Genomic DNA, 23,550 nt, shown 5'->3' with positions numbered 1-23,550 from the left:
CATGAGAGCGCGCTCGAGCGTGCTCGGGCGGGGCTCGCTTAGAATTATTGTTTATAAAAAAATATAAAAATGAATTTTATTATTAAGCCACCCCCTCATCGTCACCCTCTTCTGCAATAGTATCAAGCTCTGAGTTAATGCAGTTTTCATTACTTGTTGACACAATTAAATCACTCAGACTGTACGAAGAATTTCGCCTGAGACCAAACTTGGCAGAAAGCATGTCTTGAGGTGCAAGCTTACCCACTGAAACTAAACAAAAAACCACAAATTACTACAGAACTTATATTGAACTGCAACATACGTTTCATTGCAGACATCCTTCTAATTACTTCAGACTAAATAAAGCAAATAGTTAGAATATTAGTAATCTACACTGCATGACTAACTTACACTTGTATGCACTTCAATCCATTTATCCATGCATGGATATTTTCTTACAATCCATGTCAAAACCTATAATATCATTATTATGCTTAAACTAGTAAAACTATGGATTAAGAGAATTTACTGTTTTGTGTCTGAGCACATGAAATATGAGAATAAAGACACCCTGCATAAAAGATTTTAAAAGAATGAATGCAAACACTTAACATGAACCTGAAGTGAATTGCAAATTGTGAAAAGCCACAGGAAAACTGTTGTATTTTGACTGACAGCAAACACTCCAATAATCCAAGTAATACCAAGTAAAGGGAACAATACAATTGCTCCAAATATAGCAGACCTGTAATAATTGTGAGATAAAAATTACTCATATCATGAGCATATCATACTTAACAGTTTTCAAGTTCTTTGAATTTTTCCTATGGTCAAACTTATTTCGTATCACTCTCACTAACTGTATCATGGTGACCATTAAAAATATTGTGTTGATCTAAAGGTCACATTAGTCATTATTGTGAGAAATACATTAGTCCATTCTTACCACAGCAATGGCAAGGGCTGGTCCCAAGAAAGCCCACACAAGACCCTTTTGAGATGAGAGCCAACAACTGATAAAAAATTAATAGCTCAAATAATAACAGGCAAGGGGAACATACTAGTTATCTGTTCCATATAAGTCATGCCTAATTCCAAAGGATACTGCCACAATGAATAATGGGATTCCTGCAAGTAAACTAATGAATATCTGCTATCATAAACACAAGCACATGCTCACCCCATGCAGTGAGTAAGGAAATCTGCCATTTAAGGAGCTTCATTCCCCAGACATGCACCACAGTTATGAATAGCGTGATCCCTTCAGCAAGCATCCAAGCAAACACACAGAGGAAGAGATAATGAAGAAGAACAGCAACAATTGAACACAGCCACTATATAAATGAGTAGATTAATATTCGATGATGATAGAATAGGCATACATCATAGTGTATAGCTGTTTCCAATCCAAATAGAAATACTGTTAATCCCAAGAGAAGTGAAATGCACAAGTTTAAATGAACGTGATACAGAAAATTTACGTTCATCTCTTTCCTATGTGTAACAAAGAAGTAAAAAAATAATAAAATATAAATGGTATACCTTAAATAGATCATTATAACAAGTGCAATAATGAGACACAGTAGAGAAATGCTAGGGCCAATGTATCCAACAATTGATAGTGCCTGTAATTCGGTACTGGGAATAATACTTGTACCCTGTGCAAAAAATTAACAATAATTATTTTCATTATAGATAATTATTTTATGTACATTATGAGCAGTTGAACTTGATGCAGACTCAATTAATCCTTGGTGATCAACTAATACAGCAAAACTAGTCAAGTGGCTTGTGTTGCATAATATATCAACATCAGATAACACTAGCGTCTCAATTCCAACATCAGACCAAACACTAAAATTAATTTGATTATTGTAAATTAAGTCACTTAGCTTGTAACCCCTACTTTTCTGTAGTATTCCAAAAATGGCATTTTGGAATGAAATTCTCTTTGATAGGCTGATATAAACACAGTTAATAATCAAGCATTATTATTGTTCACTTACTTCTGCTAATTTAAAATGCAGTGATGCATTATCTTTGAGTGAATGAACATTAGAGACTGAGCTGTCTTCATTTCTTGTGACAATTTGAACATTTATTACATTACTTGCTATTGTCCTATTATAGCAGTAGGACTATATAAACACATTAATAATAATTCATATTATACTGACATGTTTGGAGGAAGAGTCCCAGGGAGTGAAAGCTTTGCTATTGAAGTTGATACTACTGATGGACAACCTGTTGATATTATTACACAGGAATAATTTGAAATACATAGCATAAGGACATCAATGTGTATCAGAAAATGTAATAACACTTGGGGGGGTGATTTTGAAGCCATTTTTTGAAAACAATGGACTACAGTCTTTGCTTTTTCTACAAAAATTTGCTACAATTTATAATGGTCATAACTTTAAAATTTTAGTTGGAACTATATACTCAACATAAGTGCATGCATAATTAGCAGAAAATGTAAATTTATTTAGATGTAATTTGATAAAAGATCATGTACTATTAGTAATGCGGTAGAGTTGCTAAGTAGGATGCGTTACTAAGTAGGATTCGCCCCAAAACAATATAGTACTTGGTCTTTGGCCCAATTATTGAGCAAATTTATAAAAATAATTTATGCATCACTAATCTTACTCCTTGGAATTGCAATCCTTTTCGAACACTCGCCAAATATTGTGTACATGTCATAGCAGGTATATGTAAAACCATTTTGAGATATATTGCAGGATGGTCTTCCTTGGCATATCTTAGGATACTCGTCATATTCATAGCTTCCATCGTTTTTACTCAATTCATAATCAAATCCACAAACACTAGCTGGTGGGATATTAATTTCAGCAGAAGAATTAGTGCTGTTGAGTTTTAAAGCTATAAATTTAATTACAAATAATATGAAAACAAATTCTAGGATTTCTTACCCCCAGATAAATACTCTACTGAGCCAACAGTTAAGAAAAGGCCTGTGAAAATTAAAAATATAAAATAGGAGTTTCAATGTGAGATAGAAGGTATACTGTATAGTGGGTTTGTTTCGTGAGGCTAAACTTTTGTTCTTTTCGTTCTTCAAGATAGGAGAACGAACAATTAACCAAACAAAATTCCAGTTTTAATGGGCGTGGTAGCTTATTAACGTCTTCAGAACGAATGTTTAACCTCACAAAAGTCATTTTGAGGATGGAAAACGAAAGTTTACCCTCACGAAACAAACCCGCTATACGGTAATGATAAAAACTCCATACTATATACATGTACCTATATTGTTGTCACTGTATGCAAAATTTCCTTCCACTTGATCATTTGAGGTTAAAACTGCTGAGCCAATCAATTTAGACATCACAGCCAAATCATTTAACAGTGCTGTGCTAGAATTGGTCTATTATTAACATGATAATAGCTAATAGAGCTGTGTGTAACATATATACTTCATTATTTTCTGGTAAGGCTAAGCTTTCTTCTTTACTGGCAAGAGTACTAATAACTGACAGAAATGTCTGCAATGTTAAACATATGGGTATAAAAAGTAACTATTGATATTAAATGACTTCTTACATTTGCATCTTGCTTGTCAATGTTTTGTGAAACAACAGACTCATTCAAAGTGAAATAATCAACAATCCTGTTCAGTTGTGTCAGTGTTTCATTTGTATAATTGGCTCGACGAGAACTACCAGCAACAATGGCTTTTACTTCATCAATATCAGTAGAATTTAAATCACCAATTGGCTTTTCATCAACAATGCTAGTCAGTATTTTCTCCTATAAGTGACAGATATAAAAGTATAATTAGGCTTATTTATCCTTACACATGCATTTTCATTGTATTCCATTGTACATTGGCTTTCGAGACTGAGTACCCTTTTTACTTCTAAAAGAATGTAGCACCTTAGCTGATTATCACCGCCAAACTGACTACAGAAGTTATCTTGAATTCCGTTATAACACAGGTAATGGGCCTCATCTTCAAATAAAAAGCAATGATTCAGTAACTGTATAATACAATCCTCAATGTCATTTCTATGGAAAAGTGATGTGCACGTGTACAAATAATCCTGTGTAATGGCGAGATTGAAGCGTCCTGCTTGGCTGTATGATTCTACTAAAGATGGCTTCAATAAGTATTTATAAATTATCTCATTGAATACTCTATCTGACCCATGAGAAACCAAACGGGAGAAATCCATTATGCAAGCGTTCCTTTCATATGCTTTGGTTGCATTTTCTCGATAGCTGAAACACAAGTTGTAATGGTCACAGAGTCTCTGAGTGGCACTCAAATGACAAAGGAATGCAGCAGTAGCTAGACTTTTTGAGTGTGTGCTATTGAGGCTGATGGATGAGAGCTCCAACAAATTGACATTATTTAATTGTTGATAATCAGCAAATCTTATCAAGTCATCACAACCAAAACCGTACTGTTGCTGATAGCGAGAATTAGCAACAATCTCTTGCAGTTGTGCAGTAGAAAGAGTGCACGTTGGCTTTGTTATGTCAAAAGGAGGGAATGGAGTAGTTACATCAATACAGCGTCGGAAAGCACCAACTCTATCATACTTGTCTGTTTATGGGGCAACACTAATGAAAGATTAGGGATTGAGTTACAACTTACCACTACCACACATGTCTTGGTATTCTGCATTAGAGATGGAAATTATCAGAACAAAAACCAAACGCAACATTATTCTTCACTTTTTCTGCTGAGAAAGCAAGGTCAAACAGGGATCTAGATCTATTTATTTCATTGCTCCAAAGGGTGGGGCTTTATAATTCATAGTGCAATTATACCATAGATACTCTCTAATAGGTAGTCTATGATTAATGTTATACAGATCATGTAGTCAAGTTAAAAATAAATATTTTACAGAATACAATTTTATCAGCTTGCCATTTGTCTTCTCACTACCTTCCAATTTAGTTTCTTTACTAATGCTTTGACCACAAAAAACTGTTTCTGTGCAGTAGTGCTCACCAGCAACACTTAGCTTTTCATTAAACGCTATCTGAAAGCTCTGCAATTTAGCTCCTTTATTTGCATCAAATTCCTTTACATGTTCTATATCGTAGCTGCTTTGATTGTCATAAAGTGACAATTGGTTCGAAGACTTCTTCCTGCTATTATCATCTAGAAATACACAATAACACTAATACAAGTTATATAGTCTGACTGACTCAACTGAGCTCGCTTGAGTGTGGGTGTGATTTATTAATTACAGCCATGTCACTGACATGTGATAATAATTATTAGTGGCAGCTAGATCTATTCCTGGTCTAGACTTTAGTCTTTGACTGCTTTTTTCCTGTATTTTCTCTACTTCTCACTCTCTGACCGCCTGTTGTATAGTACACGGTACAGACTATTAACTCGTTGTGCTAACTAGACTGGTGGAGGACACTGCTAATTCGAAAATAAGTTTAAAATTGTCTTTCTCCTTTCATTTACCAAGTTCTAAAGAAACATACTCAAACAACAATAATATTAGTGACTTACCTTACGTGTGTTGTAGTCTAGCGAGCCGATCAGGACTTTATTTTCCATTGTCACTCTCTCAAAGGCATTATAAATCCGACATCTTTCTAACTCTCCCGTCGCTATGTCTATCTTCTCTTCGCCGGCTGTCAAGCGTCTTCTTGGTTGGAAGCAAGGTGACGAGGATAACAAGTGGGCTGAAAAGGCCATTGATTCTCTCGTGAAGAAACTCAAGAAGCAAAGGGGTTCCCTGGAAGAACTAGAACGTGCTCTTTCTCAAGCCAATCCACAGACACGCTGCGTGACAATAGTCCGCAGTCTCGATGGTCGCATGCAAGTGTCTCACAGAAAAGGGCTGCCACATGTTATATACTGTCGTGTCTGGAGATGGCCTGATCTACAAAATCATCATGAGCTGAAAGCACTTGATCATTGCGAGTTTGCCTTTTCAAGAAATAAAGGAGACGTGTGCATTAACCCTTACCATTACAAGAGAGTTGAAGCACCAGGTAATTTTTGTTTCATTTTCTTTCTATTTTATGTCTCGCACAAAGGCAATTGTTGGGCCTGCCTTTTATTTGTGTTTTTTGGTTCTATATATTTACTATTCGTTCTCTTTTAGTTTTACCGCCAGTTTTAGTACCACAAAACCCACAACTAGCAGCAAATTGTGAACCTGCTGTGCCAAGCTGTCTGGATAAACAGCATGATAAAAACTCACCAGGTTCCTAAATTTTGTACACTATTATGCTAATGGTATATATCATACTTAATGAGTGTTTTGTGTGCAGACAGTACATTCACATAAATTACAGTTAGTCTATTTATCATTTCTAGTACATCATTTTTTATGTGTGTATCAGCTCATGGTTGGTTGTTATGGGCAGTTGTGTGTGTGTGTTCTGTCTTATGAGCTAATGTTTAATTAATGTGGGGCCTAATCATTGTCCTTGTTATAAACATAATCAAATCATAACTTTTTGTAGAGGCTCCACGTCCAGCTAATTCTGAAACAGAAGGGCCTTCATCATCAGAAGCTACAAGTGCATCAAGTAAACTCAATTTTATTGCTATGTATAGAGAATGCTTTCGGGTAATTTTATTTCTTGTTTGCTTATGTCATTCCCAATTTTCCCCTACCCTTACTTAAGCTTTACATTAATTTTTGGTTGCAGGTACGGTCAGTTCTGCTCCTGCTCTATCTTCATCTTCAATCATATCTCCATTACCAGGTATGCAATTCATGTTTAATTAATGACTTCTACAAAAAGCAGAGTGTACATTGCAATTTGCAAAAACAGTAGAATGCGCAGTACCGCTCAGCTATAAGTTTTCCTTTACATGAGTGATCTCCAGCATTACCTGTGTTTGCCACTAGTACAATAACTACACGAGTGCACCACAAAACGTCATAAGTACATGATGCACATGATAAGTACATGATACAGGCGCTACCTTGTCGTGTACACTGTAAGTAAAATACTGTATGAATTTACCATCTTGCTGATTTGAACTTTTTGTCACAGCTATTGATTTTAGACAGTTTTACTTTGCAAATGTATATATACATTGTAACTGTAACATGTACTTGTTGCTTGTGGTTTATTCCACTTGTAAGGGATTACAGTGTGCTATGCATTGAAAAATTAATATTATTAATTTTTGCCATCATGACCCTAAGCCGCTCCCCAGTCATTATTATTATAGTGTAGTCATTGTTAAATTTTTATGCATACATTACATTGTACAGTAGATCCTGGACCTGTTGCCATACGATACCAAGAAGCTCCAAATTGGTGTAGTATACTTTACTATGAGTTGAACAATCGGGTAGGAGAAGTATTCAAAGCATCGTCCAATGATGTGGTTGTAGATGGATTCACCGACCCCTCTACTACTGGTGAAAGATTTTGTCTAGGTCAGTTCTCAAGCATTCGTCGTAGTGGATTGATTGAAAACACTCGTCGCCACATCGGTAAAGGTGTTCACCTTGTGTATGTCAATGGTGAGGTTATTGCAGATTGCCTCAGTGAAAATGCTATCTTTGTACATAGTCGAAATAATAATTTTTCCAATGGATTTCATCCAACTACAGTGTGTAAAATTCCTCCTGGCTGTAGCTTAAGAATATTCAATAATCAAGATTTTGCCAGCACGTTAGCTGAGTCTGTTACTGAAGGAGTTGAAACAGTTTATGAACTTACAAAGATGTGTACGATAAAGCTAAGCTTTGTCAAAGGATGGGGTGCTGAGTATAACAGACATGATATAACTAGTACTCACTGCTGGATTGAGATTCATCTTCATGGTCCTCTCATGTGGCTTGACAAGGTCCTATCACAAATGGGTAGGCCTGATGGAATATGTGATTCTGATTCCTAATTAATGACTTTCTCCACAATTTATGAACTGCTCTTCAGAGAAAACTGGTTATTAATTTATTTGAAACTTATTCCTCAAAATAATCTTGTAGTACTTTGTTGAAAAATAATTTTCATTAGGACAGTTTTTTTCTCAATTTGATTTTAACTCTAACTGTCAGTTGATAGGTGGCAATAGATGCTATCATACTCAGTAACAGACTCTCCTTTTAATGTCACGCTATCTCTGAATGTTGTGATCTCCTCTTCCTCCAGTGGCATATTTATAAATTATCTCATTGAATATTGAATACTCTATCTGACTCATGAGAAACCAAACGTGAGAAATCCATTATGCAAGCATTCCTTTCATATGCTTTGGTTGCATTTTCTCGATAGCTGAAACACAAGTTGTACTATGGTCACAGAGTCTCTGAGTGGCACTTCAATGACAAAGGAATGCAGCAGTAGCTAGACTTTGGAGTGTGTGCTATTGAGGCTGATGGATGAGAGCTCCAACAAATTGACATTATTTAATTGTTGATAATCAGCAAATCTCATCAAGTCATCACAACCGAATTCGTACTGTTGCTGAATGCTGATAGTGAGAATTAGCAACAGTCTCTTGCAGTTGTGCACTCTTCACCTTTTCTGCTAAGAAAAGCAAGGTACAAAGATGCATCTATGCTCCAAAGAGTGGGCTTTATAATTTGTAGGTACTTATACTCTCTAATAGGTATATGATTAATTTATACATTAGATCATGTAGCGAAAAATAAATATTTTTACAGAAACAATTTTATCAGCTTGTAGTTTGTCTTCCTTCAAAATCCTCACTACCTTCCAATTTAGTTTCTTTACTAATGCTTTGACCACAAAAAACTGCTTCTATGCAGCAGTGCTCACCATCAGCACTTAGCTTTTCATCAAATACTATCTTAAAGTTCTGCAATTTAGCTGCTTCATTTGCATCAAGTTCCTTAACATGTTCTGTATCGTAGCTGCTTTGATTGTCAGAAAGTGATAATAGGTTCACACCAGACTTAGAAGACTTCTTCCTGCTATTATCATCTAGAAATACACGACAACGACATAAATAAAGGATTATTGCTTACATCTGAACGTAGAGCGTTTCCGAGATGCCTCGACCTATTAAATCAACTAATAATTGTTTGCCATAAATAAAAAATAAAACTTACACTTGAGTGTACGTTGATGAATCTATCCATGCATGGACATTTTCTTGCAATCAGTGTCAAAAACTTTGAATGACAAAACATTATATTAAGTGAGTTAATCTGCAAAACGTACTGCTCTATGCTTGAAAACATGAAATATGAGAATAAAAACTCCCTACATTAAATAACCCTAACAATTAAAAGAGTCAAAACTTCTGTAATACCTGAAGTGAATTGCAAATTGTGAAAAGCCACAGGAAAACTGTTGTGTTTTGACTGACAGCAAACACTCCAATAATCCAAGTAATACCAAGTAAAGGGAACAATACGATTGCCCCAAATATAGCTGACCTGTAATACAGAAGTAAAATATTAACATTCACATTTCATTGATGACGTTATACTTTGCAGTTTGTAAATTTTTAGATTTTGACATTTTATTATTGTCTAGCTTATTCCATGTGACTCTGACTATCTGTATCATTGTGATAACAAGGAATATTGTATTGACCTATAATGAGTAAACACTGGATGTGATGAGCATGATAGCCTTACAACAGCTACAGTAAGGGCTGGCCCCAAGAAAGCCCACACAAGACCCTTTTGAGACGAGAGCCAACAACTAGTAAAAGAAAAATGAAAAATCAATTATCATCACACACATACTGATAACAACTAATAAAAGAAAAATAAAAAATGAATTATTATCACACACATACTAATTATCAGTTCCATATAGGTCATGCCTGATCCCAGCGGATATTGCAACAATGAATAGCGGAATGCCTATTGATGTAAAGGATATGACAAGTAGCTCATGCCGTGAATTATGTTATTAACAGGAATAAGAACATACCCCATGCTGTAGGGATAAAGATTTGCCACTTCAGAAACTTTATTCCAAATACATACACAACCATTATGAATAGTGTGATCCCTTCAGCAAGCATCCAAGCAAACACACAGAGGAAGAGATAATGAAGAAGACCAGCAACAATTGAACACAGCCACTGCATATAATAGTAACATTCATGATGCCACAGCTATACTGTATAATGGCATACGTTATAATGATGAGCTGTTTCTAGGCCGACTAAGAGTACTGTCAAAGCCAGAAGTAATGAAATGCACAAGTTAAGATGAATCCAGTACAGAAAACTGGTATTCATCCTTTTCCTATTAAATAAGTGAATCAAGAAAACAGTTTAATAAAATACCTTAAGGCGATCATTATAACAAGTGCAATGATGAGACAAAGTAAAGAAAAACCTGGACCAATGTATCCAACAATTGATAGTGCCTTCCTTTCTGCACTTGGAATGTTCTATTCAAGGTACATACATGTGCATGGTATTTTATTTATCCATTGAAACTCACAGTTGATTCTATCAGTCCTTGATGATCAACTAATACAGCAAAACTAGTCAAGTGACTCGTATTACATAATACATCTTGATCGGATAACACTAGTGTCTCAATTCCATCATCAGACCATACACTAGAAATACATTCATGACCTTTTCTGCATTCTATACTCACTTTTCTAAAGTGTCCCAATAATAGCATTTTGGTACAAATTCTGTAAGATTCATTGGCTAAAAGACAAAAAGTAAGACTGCACCAGGCACCCAACAGAAATACCATTAATAGCTTAAACTGTAGCATGGCATTTTCTCTAAGAGACTGAGTAACATTAGTAGAATTGTTCTCGCTTCTTGTAACAATTTGACTCGACAACACAAGACTAGCAATCGTCCTATCATAATGTTAGATAAAAATAAAATCCCATAATGTATTAAATATTTAACTGACATGTTTTCTGGAAGGCTGGCAGAGAGCAAAGATGAAACACTATCAGCTATTGATGTAGTAATTACAACCGGACAACCTGCACAACATTATTAATATAAAATAAAAGTAGAATTATCCTTACTGCGGGGAACTTTTAGCTTTCTGGAACAATCACCAAATAGTTCATATAAATTGTAATAGACATACTCATAGCCATTAATGTCCTGAGTGCAATTGAGGACTCCTTTAGGACACAGCTCATCATAATAGTAATAATAATAATCCTCTCCACTGCCATCGTATTCCTCTTCCTCTTCCAAACCATAGTCATCCACAGTATCAGAGTTACATATACTAGCAGGTGGTATGAGGATTGAGGCAGTCATGTTAGAAGAGTTTGTGTCAGTTTTGTTAAGTTTTAGCTCTATGTGATAGAGAAAGGCATCGTTAACAACAGGAGTCCATTAGATGGAGAATTAAGGGGACTCCTGATAATAAGTATTATAAAATGGATGTACATGCAAGTTGCCCATTTTGTCAAATTTACTAATAGCTCAAAATCGGCTCTGGTGAGTTTTATGATGTGCCTAAGGTAAATTTATTCAATACTATTATGTACCTCCTGATGTATAGTTTGAAGTACTTGATGCAAGGGATAAGAACACTCCTGTGAAAAAACAATCAGTAGACCATATTAGGCATCATAATTATTATATAAATACCAATATTATTGTCATTATAGGAGTATCGTCCATCTATTATATCATTTCCATTGATAACAGCTACACCAATTAGCTTTGACATTTCCTCTAAATTATGCAGTAGCATTGAACCAGAATTGTTCTAGAAATGAGCATAAAACCCGATGCATGTTCCAGCTTTACTTACTGAGCTGCTCTCCATCAGTGATCTGGTTCCATTTTCGCTGGCAAGGCCACTGATAACGGACAAAAATGTCTAAAATTATCAAACAAAAATAATGCTTAGAGCAAACAAGCCCTCACGTTAGCATCTTGCTTGTCAATAATCATTGACACAGCAGATTGATTCAAACTGAAGTACTCGACAATCCTACTCAGCTGTGTCAGCGTTTCATTTGTATAGTTGAGTTGACGAGAGTTAGCAGAAAGGACGGCTTTCATTTGATCAATATCACTGGAATTTATCTGAGATATTGGCTTGGTGTCAACAATCCCCGTGATAATGTCCTCCTACATGAAATATTATAACTATTGATACTAATATAATATTATGTCAACAATTATAATCTAATTGTCTTACGCATTTTCCTTTATTGTTCTCATTAGTGCATTCGCTAACTAGACTCAGTTCCCATCTAGCTTCCAAAACCACTTCACAGAGAAGCTGTTCATCACCTTTAAACTGGCTACACATCATAGTGAGTACGTCATAATAGCACCAGTAAGGAGTGTAATAGTAGACATCCTCCAATGTAAAGCAGTGATGAAAGATTTCAAACAAGCAGATCTCAATATCATTGTAGTGCTCCATACACGTGTGCATGTAATGCTGTGTGATTGCTGGGTTATATTTATCCGCATAATTAGACTCAATGATGACTGCCACTGCCATTTGATATGTGTATATCTTTTCGTTGAAACTTTCGCCTGCAATGAGAACAGAGGATTCCATCAAGCAAGCATCTCTGGTGTACAGGACTGGAAGTGACGAAGAATCGATGCAAAAGTTATAGTCGGAACAAAGCCTGTCATCAATATCATAATAACAATGATAAGCAATTTCCTTCAATGTTGATTGGGAATCCTCATCACCACCATCACCATCACCAGCAGGGCTTAAAGTCAGTGAGGAGAGTTCCTCATAAGGAACGTCATGGAGCTCAATATAAGCAGCAAATCTTTTCAACTGGCCGCAAGGAGACTTGCTATCATACTCTGCAACAATCTCAAGGAGGTGATCACTGCACGTAGGCTTGCTTGTGTTGATGGACGGGAGGTCAGTATCAGCCAGACAGCGTTGGAAAGCATCTATTCTGTCTGCTAAAGCTATAAAGAAATAAACTATACACTGAAGAATTTGAAAAATATCAGACTGACCTTGTAGAGTCAAAAGAGGTACCAGAGCTGATACAAGTAATAGAAAACTTGTAGCCATTTGTTTATCGATTGTATTCAAGTGGGTGGGGTTACTAATTATCACCATTATTTCATTTATGCCATTATGTAATTCACTCTACTATCTATGCTCCATTGCTCCAAGAGTAAATTCTAAGAAAAATCCACCGGGCTTCTCTATGTGCACCCATTCAAACATGCATGGCTCATTAGGAATAAGTTAAAATAATTATTATTTTATGCACTGAATTATTATTGGAGATGAAAAAAAATATGAGAATAACAATAGAAAAATAAAGAAAATTAAAAAAGGGCTGCATCCTTATAACGTCCCGACTTTACTGCATGTCCTTACTCAATCTCTCTAGTACTAGAGCCCATTCGTCATTTCCACACATACACCATGTAGAAATGAATACTTTACCTATGTATGTAATATACTCATAACATCAGTGGAACCGATACTGTTCACTTACATAGACCATCGACAATTTGATTAACTATCCTCATTGAGAATGAGGCAATGTTCCCTCTACAGTACATGGCCAACTGATCATGACACACAACCTAATGGATGATATTTTAAGAGCAGCATCTTCCAGTCTGTGTCAGTTGACCTTACCTGATACAATCCATAGCTACATAGTAATCCAGACATTTTACAAAACTCGGCAGCTGCCCTGTATTGCTTGGGCTCATGTATTTGAAGTGTGCTGGATAACTCTATGAGTCTATGCCAGGGAGAAAAGTCCACATTCCACTCGTGAACTAACTGATAGCCATCAGGGAGATCATCCTACAGAAAGAGATGGAGGAGTAATGTGAATTTGTACCATTAATGAGCCATATACTACTACCTGAGAGCTTTGTGTGCTCACACTGCCTGGAGCCCACATTGACTCTTGTGACGAAGCTATTGCTGTCTCTATAATGCAGTACATACAGGTACATATAAAAAAGAGCAGACACAGACCTTGTGACATGTTGTCTTCATTGGAAGATATACTCCTATTGTAAAACTGGTGCATGCTAATTGGGATTGTTAATGGATCACTCCCTGATGCAGTAGCAGTGGTGCTGATGGGATTATTAAAAAAAGATTGACTACTACTAGTATCATACTCAGTAACAGACTCTCCTCTTAATGTCACGCTATCTCTGAACGTCGTGATCTCTTCCTCCTCCTCCTCCTCTAGTGGCATAACACCAGCCTCCATTTCCATGTCTTCCTCAAAACCTTCAGAATTACCATCGTCCGTGCTAAAACATCACAACATGTAGCACATTAATGAATTGTGTATATTATATACTCTATTCTGTACCATTGTGTGTAAATGGCAGCTCTTGTCACAGCAAGCTCTATTCCTTGAAGATAAGATACTGCACAGTTTAAAAGATTGAGATCAAGATACTCATCAAGGAGGACGAGAGAATTGTCTTTAGGAAGGAAACCAACAATCAGAAACAACTGAGCTAGAAAAGAGATAAAGAAAAATTGAATGAATTAAAGTACTGAATTATACTTGATACACTTGTATCAGAGTAAGCTCTGAAAATGCTCCTAGCTTTTAATACATATTGATGCTCTTCACATAAAGTTAAAGCTTATTCTGAGCAGTTATTTTGTGAGTTTTCCTTTACATGTAAAGGGTTACACAGACTTACCGATCCATTCATTACTAATGTGATCAACCATTACTTGTCTATGCCTCTCGTTAGCTGGCTCTTTGAGTACATTCCTCACCAGCTCTAGAGTAATATTCAAATCCATCATCACTTCCTGTAAAAACAATGATAAAATGGGAACAGAGTTACATGTACATGTACTTTAAAAATTACAATTGTTACCACAGAAAAGTTTCAAACCTTCTACACAACATACATATAAGAACAAGTACATGTATAAGTATTAGAAAAAATAAAAATTCTCTTGGAGTCAATTTTGATGAAATACCATGGGCCGGCTAGTACAGGGACTTTAGCTCGATTTTGGAAAGACTTTAAAAATTCGTAACAAATCCAAATTTGATTGGACTCACCTCAAACTTTATACACAACATAAGTACATGTATATACATCAGAAAAAATTATAAAAATGAAGAATTCTCTCCTTGTCATTTTTGTCAAAACTTGGCCCGAGACCATGTACTATAGTACAGGGACTTTGGCCCAATTTTGGAGCAACTTTAAAATTTCTTTAAAAATCAAAACTTGATCGGAATTCGTTCAAACTTGCTACACAACATAAAAACATGTATACGCATCAGAAAAAATTATTAAAATTGATTTTTTTCAAGTCTTATTTTTTGGTAAAACATGGTCAAACACCCTGTACTATAGTACAGGGACTTTGACCCAAATTTTGGAGCAACTTTAAAAATTTGCAAAAAAATTAGAAATCAACTCAACAACTCAAGCTTAGATTAGAATTACTTTACCATTAGCCAAACGATGATTACCTGAGCATCTCCTCCGGATATCCTCAACTGGAGGCTCTCAAGATGTTCTATCTGCAATGACCACTGCCAAATCTCCGAGTCTTCAGGAAATGCAATGTCCTCTTTATTTGCTCCAGAGAGACTCTCTCTTAGCACCACCTACAAGACAAAAGACAATAAAAAGATTATACCACAGAGCATAATGACAAAGTCTACAACAAAATATTACTAACAGACATTATTGTGGTAATAATTATCATTACCCAATCACAATCATAATAATGCTTTGCCTATTAATCAATTAATGCTTTATTGTATTAATTGTGACCTCAATACATGTACACGTACATGTACATCACTCAATTATTCATGGACACAATGTAATGTGTACACATGATATTCACGGGATTATCTAAACAATGCGGTTCCTTGACAACTACTCATGAAGTGTATTCATGAATGACATCAACACACGAGCACTTCCTTTACAAATATGAGATAATTATTAGCAAAATAGCAACTAGAATTCATAACATGACTAAGCAGACTATGCCACACACACCACTTATAACCATAATTATTGATGTTGCACAAAATCAATTTTGTGTAAAGAATTATACACTATAACTGTATGTGAATGAGTTAATTAGGCCTGGGCAGATAGCTGTTATTTTCACTATCATGATATTTATCATGTGTGCTCTGAGCATGCACATGAATGAGACTTGACAGCTATAATCATCTTCTAATTAATGGCAACTTCCACAGCTGGAGTGGTATGACTTACTACCACAGCTTGCTTCAAGGTTTTTCACTGTCCCTGCTACATTAGCACCATGTGAACGTGTTTCAGTATAGTAGGACAATGTTTCTCATTGAAGAATTGGATTAAATAAATTATAACTAGTACATGTGTATAATGTGATTTTACAAATTAATACATTGGTTAAGTACAATGACTACTTAGCCTTATCCTTACCCTATCAACGCCTCCTAGTAATTTTGATCCAACTAGTAAAGGGCTGGCATCCCGAGACATCCTTATGGCTGATGGACACCTAGAATAATAATAATAATAATAATAATAATATTAATAATAATAATAATAATATTAATATTAATAATAATAATAGTAAATAACTTTATGGTACACATGTATGGTAAACAACGCTCATCAAAGCATAGTCAATTATCAGTGAGTCCTGTTGTGGTTTTAGGCTTACTCTAATGAGCAGTAACCATGCAATGACATGTGTTACAAAGAAAGAAGAGAGTATTATTATATCAATTATTAGTGATTGTTTCAGATACACAAATCATCACAATAAAGACATGAACTAAGAAACTTAGTACATGTGCTAATCAGTTGACGCGCATGTGAGAGATCATCATTAACAATACTAATAATAATAATATACTAACAATATACTAATAGTATACTAATTACCTGTTCTCCATTTCCATTTTAATGATATCGGGCGACATACCGTCCTCCATTGTTACCCACGGGTGTCTCAATATGTCCCTCAGCGTTATCCTTAGTCCAGCGTCTAACACGAATATCCTGTTCAACAGGTCACGCAGGCCCGGACTAATCGATACCTTGAGACACTCCCACTCGGACCAGAAGGACTCGTTAGGCAGTGCAGAACCTTTGAGGCTTCCATTAACACCACGCCCTCTCAAATCAGCCTCCCTGATATACACGAACAATTGAACACGTAGAAAGAGACACCATTTATTAATATACCATGTATCATTATATGTACAGCTGCCATTACATGTACAGTATACTGACCTCCTTAGGTATGAGTCAAGTTTTGAGCAGTGGAGGGGGAAGGGAAAGTATATTCCTAGTGGAGCTATTATTTGTTTAGAGTAGGAGTCTAAAGTCTGGACTTTAGCAAACATTTGTTCAACCCCAACCTACACAAGTACATGTATATATAACACATATATATACTGTATATAAGAATAACGCAAAATAAGAATCCAACGTACAAAGAAGAATAGTGTGACCCCTAGACTCCAGACATCAGCAGCTGCAGGATCATAGTCAAGTCCCGAGTTAACTTCAGGGGCTCTGTAGGTCTCGGTTCCAACACCTCTTGTCTTTGTACGAATGAGTTTCATTGGGTCAGCATCTGCAAAATACTGGTATGGTTGCATAAATAATAATTGTTCAATACTAGTCAGTATTTTAATTTTATTCAATTACTAATATAATAATGAATAATTAGAAATAAATATAAATTAATAATTCGAATTAAACTAATTTTATTAAATTAATTTATGATTAGTGCAGGCTCTACGGCGAAGACTGGCAGGTTAATCAATTACGGTACATGTTTATGGTATGTGTTAATACCTTGTTTGTTCCAAAGTCGGTCAGTTTCAAATTGAGGTTATCGTCCAAAACGCAGTTCTCTGGTTTGATGTCCCTATATGAAAAACAACAGAGCATCATAAATGAATAAGCAAACGTTAAAAAAGTCATTCTAATCGTTCCTCTTTCTCTCTGTACATGTACACATGTACGTGTACTTGTGTTATTATTAGTAATAGTTTCAGACACACAAATCATCACAATAAAGACATGTACTAAGGAACTTAGTACATGTGCTAATCAGTTGACGTGCATGTGAGAGATCATCATTAACAATACTGCTAATAATAATAATCATAATATTACAATATATAAGCCAATTTCTAGTGTAGTATATACCCATGCTTTTTGCCTAAAATTGGCTCAGAAATCATTCCCAACTTTTAATACATTTTCCTGATACATACCGATGGTACATTCCTCTTTCATGAAGATACATGACACCTAAAAGGACTTGCTTGAAATAATGACGAGCAAGAGGTTCAGAGAAATTAGATACTCTACACGAGAAAAGGAATTTTAAATAAAGCGGTTAATCAAAGAGACAGACGTGCAAGATAAACTGAAAATGAATGCGGAAGCCGCAAAGTCATCAAAGTATCATAAAGAGCCGTAGGCTAACTTTCTATGTTTCTCCCAAGGGCCGCTACAAAGAAAATTAAACAGGTCCGACCCAGAGCAGTACTCAAAAACAACAAACTGTATCCTTCCAAGAACGACACCTGAAATTATAAACAATTTTGACCTTCACATGTATATATATGTACATATATATATATATACACAGACTTACCGGATCCATTTAGGACCGGAGATCTATCAATGCACACGTCTAGTACACGACAAATGTAATCGTGTTCAAAGTGTCCCTCACAGAGCTGCTTCAGTATGACCAGTTCCTTTCTCTGGGACTGGCTCTCGTTAAAAAAAGTCTACAAAAAAAGAAAATATAATAAGATGAGACTTTATCAGACAAAATAAACAATAGTACACACGCATGTAAGTAAGAATCAACTTTCTTCTATACACCAACAACACTTTATTAGATGTTTGTGTTTGCCAAAGACAACACAGCAATGCTTGTTTATAGCGTAATTGTTGTACTAAAGTTATCATAATAAGCTCGAGCTGTTTGTAAAATGACGAGTTTATGTCTTAAATGCGAGGAAAAATCTGACCCCAAAACTTGACCCTTCATGCTGAATGAATCAGAATCAGTCAATCAGGGCTGCTCTAGTGCAACAATAACTAAGATTAGTGAGCTATAGTAAGTGAATGACCACAGAATGAGATAATGAACACACTGTGAGACTATTAAAGCCATATAAATTCAACAGTCATATAATAATCAAAATAATAGGATTATAATTATGCTGCAGTGGGAGTGTCAGCCACACCCACAATAATAATTAACTATTATAATAGCAGCTTTTAATATTACGTCTTAATTCATTAATTGGCCCAACAGTAGACAATACAGCCCCTAAACCATTAAAAATCTTAAGTTAAGGAACAAGGAAGCACATGTTCTGGACAAGTATTAAACAAGACATGACAAAACTATTACTAAACCTTTATCGATACCTTAAGACAAACGTCCCTGTTAGTCGTCTTATTTTCTGCGAGCCATGTCACACCAAAATATCCGCTCTGTAGCCTCCTCTTCACTTCATAAACACCACCAACCAGACAACCCTCGAGATCCATGCTTTTTCCAGCCCCTCCCACCTTAATTAGGTGGGAGACCACACCTCTTTCAGTTATTAATGTAATTTTTTTTCTTTGATCTATTAAGATAATACATGTAATGCTTTCTTTATAAAGAGGGATCAGTGAATAATAATAACAAATAATAATAATAATAATAATAATAATACAGTGTAAAATTCCATCATCATTAATAATCGTCATCAAAAATAAGTATAACAATAATAATAAGTATTTTTTTATCATAATATGCAACATAAAATTCAAAAGGCGAAGAGAGGGTGAGGTGAGGTAGATGAGGAAGGATGGGCTGGCTCTTATTACGAATTGTCATTGATTGATTGTTCAGTCTGAATGTCATCAAGCTCTTCAGTTGAGTCTCTAGAGCCATCATCTTCCACTCTGATACACTTCTTCTTTCTCCTATAGCATACAGAAAAGTGCAAGTATTGTCTTTATCGAATGAGCTACATATCAGTACATGTATTAGAGGGTAGTGACAACTGATTGAAAACTACTTAAATGAAGGTACACGCATCAGGCATTTGACACAACATGTGAAGCAGCTTAGAAAGAATGTCTACACAAGCTTTACAACACAGCATGAGAACAGGAAAAGCATTTGTAATGCGACACTAAAGCTAATATGTACATGTATGTACACACACACACACATATACACACACATGATGAGCTCACCTGCAAGGTCCACACCACATATGTTGTTGATCCATTCCAAAACGAGCACGACACTTTCTAGGACTATCTACATAAATCAAAGAGAGATAAGATATCAGCTAAAAAAGCTCTAATGTCAATCATCTGATGCATACCTAGATTGTTATCTTCGACTCTTAGTACTTTCTTTAGTGGTGGTTCTTCAGTCGACTTATTATTAGCATCTTCACTAACCACCTCTGTTTCATTGACTAGCGAATGAAATATAATAATCACACAAGAAATACAATACATGATAATGATAATATCATACCAAACGCATTCAGTAAGCCTGGTGTACTACACGTGTACAAATACATGCACATGTGTGGAATCACTGCACATTCCCCATGCTATAAAACAAGGAGTAAAACCACACTCAGGTTTGGTTTCCTTGACATCATCCCCAACAAGCAGGTAAAACTGTACTGCCACATAGGAACAAACAGTACAGTACAATGATCTATAACCGAAAACTTGCACGCAACAAAATTGTGAACGATTCATACATTACATTAACATATATTAGACTATACAGTTAAGTCTATCATGCTTACAAGAATTGGGTTCATCACTTCCTTCAGCTTGCTTCGATCTCTTCTTTCTCCTCTTCTTGTGAGCAGCATAGTTATCCCGAGCTGACCAGCCAGGATACATCTGCATGTGTCTGGCTCTCTCTTCTCTGGCCATTTCATAGTACTTTGCCTGCTCTGACTTGTCCAATTTGTGCCACTACATGATTATAATAATATAATAATTATATGAAATATGATAAGTGATATTAGCAATGTGTACTATTGTAGCTAAAAAATGTTTTCTTTGAACTTTATATTTACTATCATGAAAATTACTCACCTACATGTATTATTGATATTATAATAATTATTAAAATTATTTTAAAAAAAGTAAATAGCAACTACGACACTTTCACAATGCCTTATCATGAATTAAAGCTTCAGCTTACCATCTTTCCCAGTATCTGATTAATGGCCGCTGATTCTTTCAAGGTACACTCTTTGATGACTTCTGCTCTCTTCTCTTTCATGAAGAGCATGAATGCGTTCAAAGGTTTCTTGATGTGTGGTTTCTTCTCCTTTTGTTGTGGTGTTATGATACCTGTTGGACATGGAATAAATATGTATTAGCAAAAGTCCCACAATCTGTGACTACAACCACATCAGAGATCCACATGCAATACCCTGTCATTATAATCACTTGAAAATAGACTCATACAAAACAGAAAGGAAATTTTTGTCTCCAAGAATGAGACAAGGAAGCAGCACAGACAAGAACTAAATATACCATGCAGTTTATGCACATACACAAACACAGGCACACTATGTAATGTATTATTATACCTGAATGAGGCTGTACTGCTGCATTAGGAGCTGCTGTTCCAAATGTAGTAGCAAGCTAAAGAGAGAAAAGAGTGTACAATTATACAAACACTTGACCAGCCCTACCTGTTGTGGATACGGCATTTGTGTGACATATTGTCCGGTTGGCATTAAGAAAGGGTAAGCTGCCGGTCTTAAACTCTGATCAATGGGTAGGCCAGAGACAAACCCGCCTGTGTAACCATAAGGTATACTAATGCCTTGTGTAGCAGCGGCGGCATTGGCAGCAGCTTTGGTCCTGGTAATAACAAATAATAAAATAACAACAATGCTATTATTATTATTCAATGTTGGCCTATTGATCACTAGTGACAACCACACAAGTCGTATGAATAGTTTTCTAGTAAATACAAAGATAGTTACAGCCAACACAACAATACGAATGAAAGCAGGACGCCACTATACAGTACACTTTAATGCTTCCTGTACAAGTAGTAATCAATTGTTGAGCGAGTATTATCATTATCTCACAACTTGGAGGAGAGATTTAACGGAAAGCTCAAAGTGTTAGCACTTCCTTATTGTAACACATAGCAGCGGTGAGTATGCATTGGGTACACACATTGTATAGCCTAAAGCAAATGGAGTGGGGTCACCTATGTCTCACAAACTTAAATGAAACCACTAAAATGTGTAACACCTGCCACTAGTTGTGCAACATCATCACAGAGGCATTTCACATACCAGTCTGTTGCGGTGCCTTGAACTTCCATCTTTACTGGTCTGTAAAGCGAAGTCCCAGTAGCGAATGGCATGAAACCATTGGCAGCATACACCTGGAAATAATAATAATAGTAATAGTAATAATAATAAATAAAATTAATAGAATCAACACCTAGTGAGGAGTAGAATGCAATAGAAATGATACTTAAAAAAACGTTAAAGAGAGGATTTCATGCAAAAGAGACAAGGCTGTTAGTGAGATGGCGCCTTGAACTAGTACAGAGACATTTATCATATAACAAAAGAAGGCCAAAATGACACATTTCAATTGTCATATTACATAAAAGGTTAAAATGAGAAAGACTAAAAATAAAATTTAAGAGACAGAATGTGTGCATACATGTAGCTCTTAATACTAACCATTGGCTGAACAACTGTGGGTCGAAACTGAAGTGTATGATTAATGACTGCATAAGAAAAAAATGAGGAGATTCAATTGCTTATTATTATTTTTTTACATACATGCATTACCTGTTGTACTTGGTGAAGTATTGAACGTTGCTGCTGGATTATTGTTGGAAGATGTTGTGGGTGTCTACAAGAAGAGAAACATTCCAATGACGAAGGCAAATATGAGTAATAAAAGTCAAGAAGAATGCAACGAGTGAGACACTTAGAATTAATTTTGGTTGACTTTGATGAGGAGTATACTGGTTGATTGGATTTAACCACACACACCACCTTTTGTCTGGAGTGGTTTACACCTTTCTTCTGAGACATAAAGGGACTTAACAATTTACACTAATAGGATGGATACTGTGTCTTGTATCTAAAGCAATGCACACTTTAGGACGCCATCCCTGTGCCTTAGCTAATTGATATGCCACGGCTTATCATAAACATTAATTAGACTTTGTACTCATTGATGTGCATGCATTTATGAAAACAAAGATACTTTTCATGTGGTAGCGTCCAATAACTCACCTCTGACTCCTCAGCATCTTTCTCCAGCTCTGTCTTTATGTCATGGAGGTCCATAGAGTTGAGATGCTCCGTCTTCTCTCCCTCGCCTTCATGACAGTATTCCTTTACCTCGTCCGAGGTGGCTAGCTCTGGATCGCCATTGGAGGAGACAACGGCTGCGCCTGGTGGTTGGGGTTGGCCGGTCGTGCCTGGTGGAGGCTGAGCACTAGTTGCTGCCATCAGGCTCCCTTTGTGTCGCGACTATATTAGCAAAGATCAGAAGGTGAAGGTATGTACAAGTTGACGGTCGGTTCTTTTATGGGTCTCAAGCCGCAGTCTTTGATCAAGGAGGAGAGAGGGGGAGGAACAGAGAGAGAGAGAGTCGAGAGT

The 23,550-nt window shown here is 35.9% G+C and overlaps 5 protein-coding genes and 1 long non-coding RNA gene across 11 annotated transcripts; 1 reads left to right on the top strand and 5 right to left on the bottom strand.

Annotated features, from left to right (window-relative positions):
- Positions 1-62: 62 nt before the first annotated feature.
- On the bottom strand, positions 63-4,772 carry LOC109593827 (adhesion G-protein coupled receptor F1-like). Its single transcript, XM_020008939.1, has 22 exons — positions 4,607-4,772; positions 3,804-4,555; positions 3,550-3,756; positions 3,423-3,491; positions 3,253-3,373; positions 2,919-2,960; positions 2,635-2,868; positions 2,160-2,226; positions 1,989-2,103; positions 1,889-1,941; positions 1,695-1,836; positions 1,525-1,640; positions 1,365-1,476; positions 1,163-1,316; positions 1,044-1,110; positions 929-995; positions 777-877; positions 601-727; positions 512-553; positions 394-456; positions 305-338; positions 63-252 (listed from the first exon to the last, which is right to left on the bottom strand). Exons 1-22 carry the CDS (start codon positions 4,674-4,676, stop codon positions 83-85), a joined length of 2,925 nt encoding a protein of 974 aa, XP_019864498.1. The 5' UTR covers positions 4,677-4,772; the 3' UTR covers positions 63-82.
- Positions 4,773-4,841: 69 nt separating this feature from the next.
- LOC109580191 (uncharacterized) lies at positions 4,842-5,578 on the bottom strand. The gene is made up of 3 exons (XR_002184117.1): positions 5,486-5,578; positions 5,172-5,443; positions 4,842-5,119 (listed from the first exon to the last, which is right to left on the bottom strand). It is a non-coding gene; the product is annotated as an uncharacterized LOC109580191 (long non-coding RNA).
- A 3-nt stretch (positions 5,579-5,581) lies between these two features.
- Positions 5,582-8,142, top strand: LOC100631849 (mothers against decapentaplegic homolog 5-like). Of its 2 annotated transcripts, none has more exons than XM_003382537.2 (5): positions 5,582-5,973; positions 6,087-6,188; positions 6,451-6,516; positions 6,640-6,696; positions 7,218-8,142. In XM_003382537.2, the coding sequence occupies exons 1-5, from the start codon at positions 5,589-5,591 to the stop codon at positions 7,844-7,846; spliced, it is 1,239 nt and encodes a 412-aa protein (XP_003382585.1). In that variant the 5' UTR covers positions 5,582-5,588; the 3' UTR covers positions 7,847-8,142. The 2 variants fall into 2 exon arrangements, with proteins under 2 accessions (XP_003382585.1, XP_019848628.1); XM_019993069.1 differs by having other exon boundaries at positions 7,215-8,142.
- Positions 8,143-8,547: 405 nt separating this feature from the next.
- LOC105316692 (adhesion G protein-coupled receptor E3-like) lies at positions 8,548-13,073 on the bottom strand. 2 transcript variants are annotated; one of them, XM_020008926.1, is made up of 22 exons: positions 12,872-13,073; positions 12,075-12,820; positions 11,798-12,004; positions 11,682-11,750; positions 11,516-11,636; positions 11,413-11,460; positions 10,936-11,217; positions 10,815-10,890; positions 10,644-10,758; positions 10,542-10,597; positions 10,380-10,500; positions 10,220-10,326; positions 10,067-10,178; positions 9,859-10,012; positions 9,722-9,788; positions 9,558-9,624; positions 9,407-9,513; positions 9,227-9,353; positions 9,136-9,177; positions 9,024-9,086; positions 8,940-8,973; positions 8,548-8,895 (listed from the first exon to the last, which is right to left on the bottom strand). In XM_020008926.1, the coding sequence occupies exons 1-22, from the start codon at positions 12,975-12,977 to the stop codon at positions 8,627-8,629; spliced, it is 3,096 nt and encodes a 1,031-aa protein (XP_019864485.1). In that variant the 5' UTR covers positions 12,978-13,073; the 3' UTR covers positions 8,548-8,626. The 2 variants fall into 2 exon arrangements, with proteins under 2 accessions (XP_019864485.1, XP_011410083.2); XM_011411781.2 differs by lacking the exon at positions 12,872-13,073 and having other exon boundaries at positions 11,798-12,022; positions 12,075-12,163.
- A 45-nt stretch (positions 13,074-13,118) lies between these two features.
- LOC100641450 (uncharacterized) lies at positions 13,119-19,462 on the bottom strand. Of its 4 annotated transcripts, none has more exons than XM_020008946.1 (17): positions 19,298-19,462; positions 18,507-18,645; positions 18,336-18,435; positions 18,121-18,213; positions 17,696-17,768; positions 17,329-17,481; positions 16,775-17,253; positions 16,307-16,385; positions 15,349-15,486; positions 14,555-14,669; positions 14,212-14,362; positions 14,012-14,149; positions 13,863-13,966; positions 13,747-13,814; positions 13,512-13,685; positions 13,366-13,456; positions 13,119-13,313 (listed from the first exon to the last, which is right to left on the bottom strand). In XM_020008946.1, exons 1-17 carry the CDS (start codon positions 19,418-19,420, stop codon positions 13,228-13,230), a joined length of 2,304 nt encoding a protein of 767 aa, XP_019864505.1. In that variant the 5' UTR covers positions 19,421-19,462; the 3' UTR covers positions 13,119-13,227. The 4 variants fall into 4 exon arrangements, with proteins under 4 accessions (XP_019864505.1, XP_019864509.1, XP_019864502.1 ...); XM_020008950.1 differs by having other exon boundaries at positions 13,863-14,149; positions 16,775-17,023; positions 17,126-17,253; XM_020008943.1 differs by having other exon boundaries at positions 13,863-14,149.
- A 278-nt stretch (positions 19,463-19,740) lies between these two features.
- Positions 19,741-23,400, bottom strand: Tcf (transcription factor 7-like 2). Its single transcript, NM_001305248.1, is given in 11 exon segments — positions 19,741-19,843; positions 20,120-20,186; positions 20,254-20,349; positions 20,695-20,869; positions 21,102-21,253; positions 21,496-21,550; positions 21,601-21,772; positions 22,219-22,310; positions 22,618-22,664; positions 22,729-22,792; positions 23,182-23,400. Coding segments are annotated over 11 exon segments (1,242 nt in total).
- Positions 23,401-23,550: the final 150 nt, after the last annotated feature.

This window comes from Amphimedon queenslandica, unplaced genomic scaffold, assembly GCF_000090795.2.
Source record: "Amphimedon queenslandica unplaced genomic scaffold, v1.1 AMPQUscaffold_13521, whole genome shotgun sequence".
Taxonomy (NCBI): Eukaryota; Metazoa; Porifera; class Demospongiae; order Haplosclerida; family Niphatidae; genus Amphimedon; species Amphimedon queenslandica.
The sequence above is the reverse complement of the archived record's forward strand: the minus strand, read 5'-3'. Positions and strand labels throughout refer to the sequence as shown.

Coding starts and splice junctions, on each gene's coding strand:
- LOC100641450 (XM_020008943.1), bottom strand. CDS start 19,420: ATGGATCTCGAGGGTTGTCTGGTTGGTGGTGTTTATGAAGTGAAGAGG. Junction 15,487..16,306: donor TACTAGGAGGCGTTGATAGG/GTAAGGATAAGG, acceptor TTTGTCTTGTAG/GTGGTGCTAAGAGAGAGTCT. Junction 14,670..15,348: donor TATCCGGAGGAGATGCTCAG/GTAATCATCGTT, acceptor TTGTTTTTACAG/GAAGTGATGATGGATTTGAA.
- LOC109593827 (XM_020008939.1), bottom strand. CDS start 4,676: ATGTTGCGTTTGGTTTTTGTTCTGATAATTTCCATCTCTAATGCAGAA. Junction 1,641..1,694: donor CAAGTTCAACTGCTCATAAT/GTACATAAAATA, acceptor TTTTTTGCACAG/GGTACAAGTATTATTCCCAG. Junction 996..1,043: donor TTATATGGAACAGATAACTA/GTATGTTCCCCT, acceptor ATTTTTTATCAG/TTGTTGGCTCTCATCTCAAA.
- LOC100631849 (XM_019993069.1), top strand. CDS start 5,589: ATGTCTATCTTCTCTTCGCCGGCTGTCAAGCGTCTTCTTGGTTGGAAG. Junction 5,974..6,086: donor CAAGAGAGTTGAAGCACCAG/GTAATTTTTGTT, acceptor GTTCTCTTTTAG/TTTTACCGCCAGTTTTAGTA. Junction 6,517..6,639: donor AGAAGCTACAAGTGCATCAA/GTAAACTCAATT, acceptor TTTTGGTTGCAG/GTACGGTCAGTTCTGCTCCT.
- LOC105316692 (XM_020008926.1), bottom strand. CDS start 12,977: ATGGTGATAATTAGTAACCCCACCCACTTGAATACAATCGATAAACAA. Junction 10,759..10,814: donor GCCAGCCTTCCAGAAAACAT/GTCAGTTAAATA, acceptor ACATTATGATAG/GACGATTGCTAGTCTTGTGT. Junction 9,625..9,721: donor CTATATGGAACTGATAATTA/GTATGTGTGTGA, acceptor TTCTTTTACTAG/TTGTTGGCTCTCGTCTCAAA.